Below are 14,166 nucleotides of genomic sequence, written 5' to 3'. Positions count from 1 at the left end.
ATTTATTTTCAATAAATTAGCAAAAATGTCTAAAAATATGTTTTCACTGTCATTATAGTGTATTGTGGGTAGATGAGTAAGAGAAAAATGAATATTTAATACATTTTGCAGCCAATCTGTAACAAAATATGGAGTAAGTCGAGATGAATAATTCCGAAGGCACTGTAGGTGCCATTGACTCACATTGGATTCGCACCATACATGCTCAAAAGTTAACATTTGAAACAGTGGACAATTTAAACAACCAAAGCATGGATTGATGTCATACCTTGTCCATAGACTGCTTACAGGGTAAGGAAAACAATGTCATTTGGGGTTAACTAACCCTTTCAACTTAAATTGGCAATGCTATTGAAATTTGTCATTTTCAGGAAAGGTAAATTAAATTTTGCTGGCAAATATGCCCAGCTCAGATTATTACAACCAGGGAACAATCAATTCAGGTCGTCTGTGTCACTCAGCTCCCTGGAGGTCACAAGGTTGCTCCACACTCGTGTTGTTTCCAGACAACACGTCATTGACACATCTTTTTAGAGGACAGGAAACCGGAGGCTACCCTCCACCGTCATACATGGCCTGTTAACACTCTGCTGCTATGACAACACCACCCTGGCCCCAGTGCATTTGTGGAGTCATCCAGATTGTGTGACACTGAAACTGGTCTGACACGTTTGGCTCTCAGATCGTATTTCTTAGCCCTGATGCTGAAAGACTGAAGATGACCTTCCTGTGAGTGATGCTCAAAGACAAATATTTTGCACAACCAGACATGTATTCTGGGAAGTGAAGTAGTACGAGACATGAAATGAACAAGATACACAGAAAGCTACAGATTTATTTTTTATTTTTTAAATTAACAATTACAGTATATGAGCAGCAAAAACCACAACAGTGATAAATAGTATATTCAAGGTTGGATAAACCATTGTATCACAGAATTAAGAGTCACTGCAACACTATGGAGTGGCATTATCTTCGCTAACATTTAAAAAGGTGCAAAAAATAATAATAAACACCAGAAGTATCACATTGCCAGACCAAGTGTCCATTTAAATGTGCCATTATATTGCTGGTTACTGAAAGTTCAATAGTGAACTACTAACAACCTAGGGTCAATCACAGTGGATGAATGAAATACTCTACCTAAACAAGCCAACGAATTGTGAGGTCTCTAGTGGTCAAAAAGGGTGGCAGGTAGAAATGGTAGATAGACTGGGGGAGGTGGTGACAGAGTACCTCTGTAGCCCAGCTCTCTATGTTTTGCTCTTCTTCCTCTTCACCTTGCCATTGGCTGGGGTGATCCCCAGTGACTCGAGGCAGTAGGGGCAAGGGAGGAGAGATTCAGGGCTGAGTGAGGGACCGATGTTGGGGCCGATGTTGGAGCCACTGGAGGTCAGGTAAGGCGTACCATTCCCCTGGGGTGCTGAGTGAGCTGCTGCATGGGAAGAGGTCATCAGTGGAATAACCACACATGTAGGGCAAATTATCTGTTGAAGTTAAGCAGATAGCAGGCTAGATCTTTGAATGTTTCCAGTAACTGACTTGGACCCTTCTAAAACTATTTTGTATTAGCAAGCAGTACATTGGTATGATGTGGTGTTATGATTGTCACATTTTATTTGAATGTTGATTCCAAAAGTATCTGAATTGTATTATGTTATTGTCTATTCAGGCACTTTCCCTTTGGTCTGCACACTTCATTAAATACCAATGAATAGTTTGACTGTTTTTGTGTTAACATTAACAGCACCTCAGTCACAGTTGTGACTCCAGTCACAGTTGAATTCAAGTGAGAAGAGTGCACTCTGAAGTTTCCAGTAAGAAACAAGCCCTACCCCTATATAATATTGAGAGCAGTGAAAAGGCATTGGGCTATTGGTTCAGGGGAAGGGCCTGCATCTCCTGGTCTTACCCAGTCCCTTAAGGGGCTCAACGCCCAGCAACTGGTTGACTCTCTTAGGCTTGAAGTAGTTGCTGACGAAGTTCTCGCTGTGGTTCATCATCTCTTTATATCAGTCCTCATCATCCTGCACAAAACATAGGCAACGATGAAGGATCATAAACATTTAGTTTTGTTCCTCATATCCCATAGGGGAGGTAAAAAATATAAATGTGTTTAATAATACAAAAAATAAAAGTACAAACTTGAAAGGATTCTCCTGTGTCAGCCGCTGAGCTCATGCATACAGAGATCCTCTGAGCTGAAGGAGCTACTGCTGAAAGAGAGAAGGGACACAGAGGATGAGAAACCTAAACAGGACCAACCATCCATGTAATCACATCATTGAAAATCTAAATAAAAATAGTCCATCCACTGAAAGATTAACATTAGTTCTAAATTCAAAGACATCTTCACAACATAATTTATTCCCCGGTCCTACGCTCACCTGATAGCAGGGCTGTTTTCTGCACCAACATGTCAGGCAGCCTCCAGGCGACGCTGTCGTCATCCCAAGTGGCCTCCTTCTGCAGGCGATCCAAGTTGCTGTAGTTGCAGTCACAGCGGACCAGAGGGGCCATGCGCTCTAGCAGGCTCTGTAGCAGCTGGCCTTCGCCCTCCAGCCTGCGGATTGTTGCCAGGTAGTCATTCCTCTCTAGCTCAAACTCCACCTGCAGGTCCTGGATCTCCAGCTTGGCCACCTTCAGCATCACATCAGGAGAACACCACTTAAAATGACCATACAGACTTAAGTCTGTCATAGTACATAATGTATTAACAGAATAGGCAAACAATACAAATGCGTGACAAAAATGTGGTACAGGAACAAGCATGTTAGTAGATAAATCATTAATCTGGCATTTCTTTTCCATGAAGATGTGTCCCACCTTGCCCTGGGTGTTCTCTAGGAGTCGACTCTTAGCATGGACTTCCTCCTGAATGGAGTCGTAGATATTGAGCATCACATTGTCACTCTCCTCGCCATTCTCTGCCAGGGCCTCAATCAGCTGCTTCTTCCTCTGATCTGCCAGGGTATTCCTCTGCCGGTGTGCTGTAGCCTGGAGACAGGACAAGGCACCAAGCCACACCACTGGACATTATGTTATATAAAAGGGAGTGTGTGCGAGTGTGGTAACTCACCTCTTGAGGACATGCTTCTGGTCCAGAGGGCCTGGTGTACCGATTGGAGGAGAGTCTGCATTCTCCTCCCCCTCAGACCCTGTCTGGACACTGGTCACCTGGCAAGATGCCTGTGTCTGGCTCACCTACAAGAAGAGAAGTTACATAATTAAAGGGACCGCTCTACTCAGATGTGTACTACTACAAAATGCATGCATAACCGGTTACCCACAAGTACTGGGAACTTGATGCATGGGTACCTTGGCCAGGACTGGTTCCAAATCACTAACCTCATGTGCAGTGACACAACATAATTCCTCCTCAAGAGCTTGTTTCATAAGGATGGAGAGCTCTGACACTAGGCAATGAGAAAACAAGGCTTAATATCCTGTAATGTACTAGAGCACTATCTATACACCTGACTGTTAAAGTTATTTATCTTCAGAAAATCTGTCTCATTAAAATCCTTAGCTATGGTCGTCTGAGTGAAATTTGAATTGGTTGGAGTTTTGAATGTAGACAGGGATGTTGTAATGGTACCAGCAGTGGTAACAGAGTGCCCTCTGCTGGTCTGGGACTTTTCCAGATTGGACAGCTTGGTCTCATATGAAGAGCGCAGGACAGCAATGTCCTCCTGAAGCTTGGCCTTGGACTCCTGCTCTGCATTATACTCAGCCTGAAGCCTGGCCAGCTCCTCCTTGTACTCCTGAAGGTCACAAATAGGTCAGTCGAGCTCCTTCTGCTAAGCAGCCTCAGTCAACTTCTTGTGGAAGTTTACCCACCTCTTTAATCTTCTTCTCTGTAGTGCTGAACTGTGGCCTCGATGGACCATCCAGAAACGCTGATTAAAATAGGACCATGGAGAATAATCCAATTTTAATCAAGCACTTTGATCTTCTATGTGCAAACTCTTACTCTCAGTGGTTAGACAAAGTGTGGAGAAACGCATGGTGCCCACATGACAGGTTGGCATTGCCCAGCTGGCCAGAGATTAAGGCACATAGCTGCTTCGTTGATGCGCGGCCTGTTCTGGATGCTCTTGGCCCTGTTGGCATAGCGCAGGATGCTCAGGCTCTCCTCATAGTTGTTGTCTGCAGGCCACCATCAGGGTGCTAGTGTTCCCTCCCAGGGAGTCCTGCAACAACCGGGTCAGCTTGTAGTCTCGGTAGGGTATGTTTTGAGATGACGTTGCCTAGAGCCGACTGGGACAGGTTGATCTTGGTGGCCTCACAGAGCCGTTCCCCGGTGGTACCCGTCTTAAACTGGCGCTCGCTGCCCGCCAAGTCGAGCAGCACACGTGTTTTCCTAACTGACATGTTATTTAGTTTCAGATATATACTGGAGATGTCCAATAGCCCACGAGCTACTGCATGTAATTCACAATAATCAAGTTGTGAAAATGTAGTAGGATTTATTGTAGGCCTACCTCAACCAAGGGGTAAATGATCTCGTTGTACATCTGCTCAGTGTTTTGGTCAATGAAGAGGCTTCCATCAAAAGTGAATTGTTTTGGTGGCTCCTCCTTCGCCCCTGGCTTCTTGATGAAACACTGACAGCGACTCATCTCTACGGATACTACCGTCTTACAATTCAACATTTGCGCCCTATCATTCATCGGCGGACAACTGACCACTACCTTCACTGACTCTGCAGCCATTTTTGCCTCAGTCTTCTTGGGGTGTCTGATATCAGACACGCAAGGAAACGCCTGATTAACACCGTTTGATACTAGTAGCCAATATCAAAATTATAGTCAATCGTCAGTTGTTGAATCCATTGATTTCAGCTTTGTGCAAGCTAGAAAAATAAATAGCTAACCTACTGTTATTTTGAAGCTAAACAATTCATCTAACTAGCAGCCATGACAGAGCTTTCCAGCTGACATGCTACAACTGAAGTGATCAGAATAACAAAAATCTAACCTGTTGATCTGGTCACAGAAGCATGACAGCAAATCAGAACGCTAGCTAACTAAGCTACGGACGGTAGCTAGCTTGCCACATTGGCCAAGCCTCAAAGCAAACAAGTTCACAACCTGTACTAGCTAACCTGCAAGACATGTCAGACCGTTAATTTGTTGGAATAATTTCTTGTTAAATACATTTTCCGCGTGCTATAAAAACGTAATATTGGCAGATGGCATCATGTCGTCCAATGAATACAATCCGTGCTCAAAAACAAAAGTATACGCAAAAAAAAAACAATATCATCTCGCTCTGTCTGTCCCCTTCCCACCGCGTTCCAAGGCAACCATACACTTGATAAAACCACGTCATGTGTGAAAATTGCCAAGAAAATGTTTTTGCTGCCTATTGTCTTTCCAAAGAGCCAAATTTGAAATCACTTCTTGTTCCCCCTAAAAAACAGACTTAGATCAAGTTAATAGATGTGTGCATTTATGCATATGTATAAAATCCGGCAACGCATTATGCATAACCCAAAAATAAAAATAGCCTAGACTTTGTGGTGTAAAGTGAGTCATGTACCATGTTCTCACAGAACATCTTAAAACATGCCGTGAAAAACAGACAGCATAACACGAGGCATACAGCTTAACACGTACAAAAGAAAATCCCTCTCATTCATATATACACACACTAAATTCCTACTTTAAAAAAAAATGTATACAATTTAAAAAGTAGGTGCAGCTAAAATAGAATATACATCTCAAACACACTGACATAAAAAAATAACTACATCACAGGCGAAGTGCCAACATCTTACTCCACACCAGAGCTTTACATTTATCTAAATATATGGCTCTGCTCCACCCTTGCGATCAAACTTCCCTTTAGCAGGTGAATTGTGATAAGCATTACTTATCAGAAATCTCAAAACAATAAAAGTAACCTAAATGAAGCAAAGTGAATGAATTGTATCGTATTTAAGTGCAAAGAAATGAAAGGTGTCAGTGTCTCTTAAAGAATGGGATACATCAATCAATCCAATGTTCAGAAATGACTTTTAAACCCATTGCTTCCTCTGGTTATATTCTGCATTCTTTCTTTTGAGGCTTTGGTGTGCCTTGCCAACATTCTCCTCCCACTCGTAGCAGTGGTTTACACGGGCACAACTCAGAGGAAAGTCCAGCTCCTCCTTGAACTCTGTGTAGTGCTCTATCAAAGCAGCAATGGTGCAGAATTCTTGTTGGCAGTTCTAGTAGAAAAACATAAATTACTTCATAGCTACACATTGAACATGCATTAACAAAGAGCTTAAATTGGAAGTTAAAGAAAGTTGATGAAAATGGAATGATTGACCATGACAGCTCACCTCAAGCAGGTATGTCCCTTTATATGTGTTGTCTATGAGGTGGGTGATGAGGCCAGAAGAGAAACGAATGATGAGAGAGCCACAGCCAGGTCTCTTAGGATGCGGGCACAGGAGGTACGAGCCCAGGACATCCTCCTCAAGCAGGGAAGAGCTGCTGTCACTAACACATGGGGGGGGGGGGGGGGGTGAAGACCAATGGTAGCCCTGAGATGACTCACATGACTTTCATCAAGCAAACACACCATAAAGCACACAAGGAACTGGTCTGGGATAAGTGCGAGTCAGGTAAATGTGGCTCAGTTGTTAGAGCCCGGTGCTAGGAATGCAAGGATTGTAGGTTCGATTCCTGCTGGGACAACCCTATGCAAAAAATCTATGCACACATGACTAAGCCACTTTGGATGAAAGTGTATGCTAAATAGCATATATTATTATAATAAAAGAGAGGGGGACTCACGTGGTGATGCCGGCCCAACACCACACTGCTTGAGCCAGAGCTTCTTCTGTTTCGGCTAGGCTCGGGGCCCGGGCTCTCCTCACTGGCATTTTGTCCTGCCCCTTTCCTGTTTCACATACAAGATAAGAGATTCCTTAGCATCTTGGGATGATCACATTTCAAGATGTCCCTCAAGGGAAATGTTGTTTGCTTTGGATAACCTCAAATCTATTTCCATTCCACCTCAAGTGGAGTCACTGTGGAAAAACTTACTGATGTGAGTACAACTACTGTTTCAAGGGAAACTGTGATAAATTAGTTCATAAAACATCATAACATGTTCACTTCAGAAATGCGTGGTAAAAAGATTTTAACGTTACAGTAATCAGAACCCTGTGAAAAAAAAGTGCCTACAACCTTAGATGGTGTATGTAATGACAAATCAGTACCATGAAAAATGTAGCCTACACCACAGACGTTGAGTGAGTGCCCATCACAAAGCACTAAGGGTTTGCATTACCTAATGAACTGTTTCACTCTTGAAAGAGCTCTCTGCACACTTAGCCCACCTTGTGGAGAGTTAAACCAATCCTGGAGGTGGCGTTGTTTGTGAGGGGTGTAAGTGAAGGAGCGATAGGCCCCTGAGCGCAGTACTTTGTTGCGGATGGCTTTCTTGCGCACCAGGGAAGGAGAGGTGATGACGTTTTCTTGGATGCTTGGTTGTTCCTCAGTTGTTGCGCTGTTGTTCTTCAATGGGAAGACCTACAATAAAGACCCATAGAAAGTGTTAACAGGTCAACAGCTAGGCCAGCACAATGTACAGGTTTCAGCTACACAAATAAAAAATAGCATTATTTCACTGTGCTTTCACAATTCAGTTAAAACAAACAGGTTTGACTGACTTTTTCCCCTGGGAGTAAGCCCTGAGTGGGGGCCCTTCTGAAAGACACAAGGGCACTGACACTGAGAGGGAAACCCTGGTTGAGGAGGGAGGGGGTACAGTTGGGCAGTGGGCCTGCAGACTCAACTTGAGCCTCCTCTGGGTGCTTCTCCAGGTAGGACAGCTGGAAACAGCGGCACAGCAACAGGTTCAGGAACTGGGCCTTGGAGGGAACACACCAGAGACAAATTATACAATAAACTGCAGCTTAAAGCCATCACAGAGGAATTTAGTTGACAACCATCTTGGGAGACAAAGATCTAACTCTGGTTCTTACTGCTCTGGCATGACTAGCCTTGAAGAGGTGGCAGTATAGTTGGGCATCAGGGTTGCCTGGGTTGTGGGAAACAAATGCGAACTGGGCGTCCAAGGGGTGGGCGGTGGAAAGGGAGACCCTTCGTAGAGCATGGGCCATGAGGATGGTCTACAGACAAGGACATTTTTTTTAAAGAATGTTGATGTAGTGTACACAGCTCTAACAGCAATGATACACGTGCTTTGCTCTGAGAAGGTCAACTTACCGTCTCATCTTCATCATACATCTTCACACCTTTGATGGAAAATTTCAGGGACACAGACCTCCTTTTCTTGCATGTCTGTGAAAAAGTTTAACACCTCAGGCAGACACATCCTTCCAGTCTCAAGTTTTTTGGGGGGCCAAAACAATATATTCTTTGTATTACAGTTTATCATTGTTGTTCTGAACCCACTGCCTGCAAGCCGTTTTTAAATGACACATTTAACGTGACTTTAACTTGGCCATTAAGATATGTCCACCTATTGCTTTCATGCCCTTTTTGTGGTTTGAGCACCTGACCACGAAAAGGTCTGTGCACGACCCCATCTCCACCATAAATATTTGTGAACAGTCAAGACATGCCTTAAAGTACTGCTGCTTTCTAACTTGTTATTACCAGCACCTACTTTGAGAGACTTGAGCTGTGTGTGCAACTGCTGCATCTGATCATCCAAACAACAGTCATCCACAGGAAAGGAGCCAACATACTTCATAAAGAAGAAAGACTACATGTTACACAGACTATGAATTTTAGATAGACATCATGTAATGTAACCAGGTGCAGAATACAAGGGAAGAGTAAAGGCAAGGAAGATTTCTTCCACTTGGGAAGTACTTTTATTTCAAACAAATAGTACTTCCATATGGGGAGGAAAAATATGGCTTACCTCAGCTGACCTTGTAACTGTGCCATCATCCCTGATTGGTGTCTCACCCATCCTTATCACTCCTGAGTTAGATTTTTGTCCTGCTGTTTCTGGAGGACTTGTCCTGAGTGCTGCGGGAGCAGATAGCATTGTAGCACCCAGCATTATAAACATTGGACATGTCAACAACGTTGCGTCTGGTAGTGTTATTTTCCCCATGGGAAAATGCTTTTGTAACCAGGAGGTAGTGATAAAAAGAGCTGTGAACGCAAAACTTTCAATTTAAGCAAGGCACAGGTATGTGTTGTGGTAGATAGTAAGTCTATAGTAATTTCAAAAACTCGATAGTAATTTCAAAAACTCGAAACTGTCAGATCGACACAATACTTTTGAGCTAATATTCTATAAGAGGAACAGGAGCTCAAGCAGTACACCTTTTCAGGTGCCGATAATCAGCTCCTCTGAGCTCCTGCCCAAGTCAAGCACTGGATCTAAACCTTGTCCTCGTGAATTCTGAAAATGATATGCGCACCTGCAATCGAATAGATTGTGGCGACTGTTTCGTTTGAATCGTCGAATTACAAGCCAAACATTGTCAGTAGCATACTCTTAGCCCTACTGGTATGGATTTCGTCACATTTCAAAATTAATTCCATAGCCTTCAGACTACTATTACAGCAGTCAGAGCACGCGGGTGACACCCATTATTCTGTTGTCTGAACGGCCAGAGCAAACATTTACGCACAGATGAAGTATTTCTAACCTGCAGGCGCAAGTTTGGTAAACATGTCAATAAATGAATTATAATAAAATACCTTAATTTAGTTTCAAACCAACGCTCTTTTCACCTCCGCACTCGTACCCCGGATCCTGTGCCACAGTTCCAATTCCAAACTCTGATTTCCCCTCCTACTCAAGGTTGCTTCACCTTATCAAGCTGACGGGTCCGTGTACATTTCGTTATTTTGATTTCCGAATAAAAACGGAGAATTGAAAAACGCTAAACGATTCCGTTTGTCAATTGTTTTCTAAATTATTGTGTCAAAATTGGACATGGAATAATGGAAAACAAAATAACACAATATATGAAATGTTTGTTTTTAGTTTTGTTCATACCGGAAGTTTGGGGTCCCGAGTGGTGCAGTTGTCTAAGGCACTACATCTCCTTGCTAGAGGCGTCACTACAGGACCTGGTTCGATTCCAGGTTGTATCACAACTGGGATTGGGAGTCCCATAGGGCAGCGCACAATTGTCCCGTCGTCTGGGTTTGGGGTTGGCTGGGGTAGGCCGTCATTGTAAATAATAATTTGTTCTTAACTGACTTGCCTAGTTAAGTAACGATTAAATAAATAAAAATACCCCCTCAACGAATATGGATGTCCTGTAGGGTGTGTGTGTTTACAGCCTAGGTTGGAATCACAAAGAAAGGATTAAACTGTGTGTGACAGGAAGAGAAAAATACTCATGCACAACTTAACATTCCAATAGAACAAACTCAACAACAACTGAACAAAGTTGGCTTGCACTACTAGCTGGCTACTGACTAGCTAGCAGGCTGGATAGCTAGGCTTTTCTAGTTACTGGCTATTGTCATGCTAGCTAGTGGAAGTAAGTTAGTCGTTCAACCTGCTACAAGATTAAGCAGGTCAGAGATACCTGCTGCAGAATGGTCAGATTTCTACATTACTTTCTGTTGCTAACCTAGCTAGATCTTCTGTCTGCTGATGGTATTTATTGACTGAGTAATAATGAACAGAAGTTACTGTAAATGGTTACCTATCTGGCACTTTGCATAGCTAACTTAGCTATTGCTTACATATACAACAATATCCAATTAAGCTATATTCAATGTGAGGGTGTGTGTATGTGTCTGTCTGTGATATCTGGATATTCCTGCAGGAGAAGGGCACAGTATGGCATTTGAGCAGATCATCATCATCAACTTCATGTACTTACATCAGCCAATACAGTAAGTTCAAATAAGCAATTTTATTTGAAGTATACCCCTACCAACATTTCCTGCTTACTGAATGGCAGACTTACGCTATACACTTCAGTTGTGAACACGACTATTGCTGCGACAATTGGCCTACTTCTTTGAATGTATACAGGCATAAGCTCTTAATTTGATCACCCTGTTGCAGGAAATTTCCTGGAAAGGCAAACTTGTAGTGTATTCAAGGTTTAAAAAAGGCTTCTAAAGTTTGTAATTTCCACTTTAAAATGTCAGAGTTGATTTGCCCTAATTAAAAATTATTTTTCTGCTGTGAGAAAATGATCAAATTAAGATCCTACATCTGTACATACCCCCTGTGTGTGTGTGTGTGGGGGGGGGGGGGGGGGGGGTTGATCAGTGATATTGAACCAGTGTAATATAACTTGGTTACTGATCCCCCCCACCCTCCACACAAACTCTCTCCATCTCCTCTCTCTCTCTCACACACACAAAGTTTGGTCACTCTGCCCTATCCAGTGGACATGATACGCTCAAGGTCCTGCACTACCGTCTCCTACAACACCCTGATGAGAAGCAATAATCCTGGCCCCATGACTGTAAGTCTACTTACAGTGCATTCAGAAAGTATTCAGACTCCTTGACTTTTTCAAAATGTTGTTACGGTACAGCCTTATTCTGAAATGGTTTAAGTCGTTTTTTCCCCCCTCATCAATCTACACACAATACCCCATAATGACAAAGCAAAAACAGGTTTAGACATTTTTGCCAATAATATAAAATAAAATAAACAGAAATAACACATTCACTTAAGCATTCAGACCCTTTACTCAGTACTTGGTTGAAGCACCTTTGGCAGCAATTACAGCCTCTAGGCTTCTTGCGTATGACGCTACAAGCTTGGCACACCTGTATTTGGGGAGTTTCTCCCATTCTTCTCTGAAGATCCTCTCAAGCTCTGTCAGGTTGGATGAGGAGCGTGGCTGCACAGCTATTTTCAGGTCTCTCCAGAGATTTTAGATCGGGTTCAAGTCCGGGCTCTGGCTGGGCCACTCAAGGACATTCAGAGACTTGTCCTGAAGCCACACCTACGTTGTCTTGGTTGTATGCTTAGGTTGTTGTCCTGTTGGAAGGTGAACCTTCGCCCCAGTCTGAGGTCCTTAGTGCGTTGGAGCAGGTTTTCGTCAAGCTTCTCTTTGTGCTTTTCTCCGTTCATCTTTCCCTCGATCCTGATTAGTCTCCCAGTCCCTGTCGCTAAACAACATCACCACAGCATGATGCTGCCACCACCATGCTTCACCGTAGGGATGGTGCCAGGTTTCCTCCAGACGTGACGCTTGGCAGCAGCCTAGTGGTTAGAGCGTTGGGCTAGTAACCAAAAGGTTGCAATTTCGAATCCCCGAGCTGACAAGGTACAAATCTGTTGTTCTGCCCCTGAACAAGGCAGTTTACCCACTGTTCTTAGGCCGTCATTGAAAATAAGAATTTGTTCTTAACTGACTTGCCTAGTTAAATGAAGGTAAAATAAAAAATAAATTCAGGCCAGAGTTCAATCTTGGTTTCATAAGACCAGAGAATCGTGTTTCTCATGATCTGAGAGTCCTTTAGGTGCCTTTTGGCAAACTCCAAGCGGGCTGTCATGTGCCTTTTACTGAGGAGTGGCTTCCGTCTAGCCACTCTACCATAAAGGCCTGATTGGTGGAGTGCTGCAGCGTTAGTTGTTGTTCTGGAAGGTTCTCCCATCTCCACAGAGGAACTCTGGAGCTCTGTCAGTGTGACTATCGGTTAATTGGTCACCTCCCTGACCAAGGCCCTTCTCCCCCGATCGCTCAGTTTGGCCAGGCGGCCAGCTCTAGGAAGAGTCTTGGTGGTTCCAAACTTCTTTCATTTAAGAATGATGGAGGCCACCATGTTCTTGGAGACCTTCAATGCTGCAGACATTTTTTTGTACTCTTCCCCAGGTCTGTGCCTCTGCACAATCCTGTCTCAGGGCTCTACGGCCAATTCCTTTGACCTCATGGCTTGGTTTTTGCTCTGACATGCACTGTCAACTGTGGGACCTTATATAGACAGGTGTTTGCCTTTCCAAATCATGTCCAATCAATTGAATTTACTACAGGTGGACTCCAGTCAAGTTGTAGAAACATCTCAAGGATGATCAATGGAAACAGGATGCAAATGAGCTCAATTTCGAGTCTCATAGCAAATGTTCCGAATACTTATGTAAATAAGCTATCAGTTTTTTTTGTTTTACACATTTGTAATAAATCTATCTCACTCTCTCTCCCAGATACATTAGAAGTTGTTTTGCTGTTGGCACCAATCCCATGCTGTCAGTCTGCCAAATCAACTACATTATCCCCCTTATACTAAACTTTGCTCACTCTTGTTCAACTGCCCTTTGACTACATTGGTTTAATTCAATGTTTACATTTGCTTCAAGTGTGGTTTTTACTGAAAGTTGACAGATGGCACTTGTATGGAGGGATGTGGTTGTTGTGGTGGGAGATGGGTTTGATTGAGAGAAAAAAACTCTCCCCTACCATCTCTTGATAAGTAATACAAGTGAATGTAATTGCTGCATTATATACATGATCCAAAAATAAATTAAAAATGAATATTTTATAAGTTACAAGCTAAGACAAAAATAGATGTCATATTACTTTGTCGTGCTAGCAGCTAGTGCTCGTCAGCTAGTGCTAGCTACTGCAAGCCAACTTTATTCAGTTGAGTTTGTTCTATTTGCATGCTAACTTAATAAGTTAATCATCTTAGCTACCATGAGTATTTTTTTTAAATCTTCCTGTCACACTGTCTAATCCTTTATTTGTGCTGCTGTAACAGTATAACTTTAGACCGTCCCCTCGCCCCGACACGGGCGCGAACCAGGGACCCTCTGCACACATCAACAACTGACACCCACGAAGCATCGTTACCCATCGCTCCACAAAAGCCGCGGCCCTTGCAAAGCAAGGGGAACCACTACTTCAGGGTCTCAAAGCGAGTGACGTAACCGATTGAAACGCTATTAGCACGGACCACCGCTAACTAGCTAGCCATTTCACATCCGTTACACTGCCAAGATAGGGTGTAAACACCCCACTAAGATCCTGAATATTCTATGCAGGGCTGTACTTCTGGGTAAGAACAAAACGAGAAACAAAAAACGTAATATATTTCATTTGTTTTCCGTTATTCCATGCCAAATTTTTAAACAATAAATGAGAAAACAAGTTGATTTCTGATTTTCAAATTCAGTTTTCCCATTCTCAGTTTTGATAACGAAACGTACACGGTCCCTGAAGCCCACAGGGCAGCATATTTCCCAACTCAATTCAGA

The 14,166-nt window shown here is 43.1% G+C and overlaps 1 protein-coding gene and 1 pseudogene across 2 annotated transcripts; both read right to left on the bottom strand.

Moving 5' to 3' along the window:
- Positions 1-844: 844 nt before the first annotated feature.
- LOC120020557 lies at positions 845-5,332 on the bottom strand (annotated as a pseudogene).
- A 105-nt stretch (positions 5,333-5,437) lies between these two features.
- On the bottom strand, positions 5,438-9,803 carry LOC120059577 (SH2 domain-containing protein 5-like). 2 transcript variants are annotated; one of them, XM_039008711.1, is made up of 10 exons: positions 9,687-9,803; positions 8,893-9,002; positions 8,632-8,712; positions 8,229-8,303; positions 7,985-8,131; positions 7,670-7,870; positions 7,337-7,529; positions 6,789-6,894; positions 6,332-6,491; positions 5,438-6,214 (listed from the first exon to the last, which is right to left on the bottom strand). In XM_039008711.1, the coding sequence occupies exons 2-10, from the start codon at positions 8,941-8,943 to the stop codon at positions 6,023-6,025; spliced, it is 1,206 nt and encodes a 401-aa protein (XP_038864639.1). In that variant the 5' UTR covers positions 8,944-9,002; positions 9,687-9,803; the 3' UTR covers positions 5,438-6,022. The 2 variants fall into 2 exon arrangements, with proteins under 2 accessions (XP_038864639.1, XP_038864645.1); XM_039008717.1 differs by lacking the exon at positions 8,632-8,712.
- Between the last annotated feature and the right edge of the window lie 4,363 nt (positions 9,804-14,166).

The sequence above is a fragment of the Salvelinus namaycush genome, chromosome 2 (assembly GCF_016432855.1).
Source record: "Salvelinus namaycush isolate Seneca chromosome 2, SaNama_1.0, whole genome shotgun sequence".
NCBI classification, from domain to species: domain Eukaryota; kingdom Metazoa; phylum Chordata; class Actinopteri; order Salmoniformes; family Salmonidae; genus Salvelinus; species Salvelinus namaycush.
This window is presented reverse-complemented; position numbering and strand designations above follow the sequence as displayed.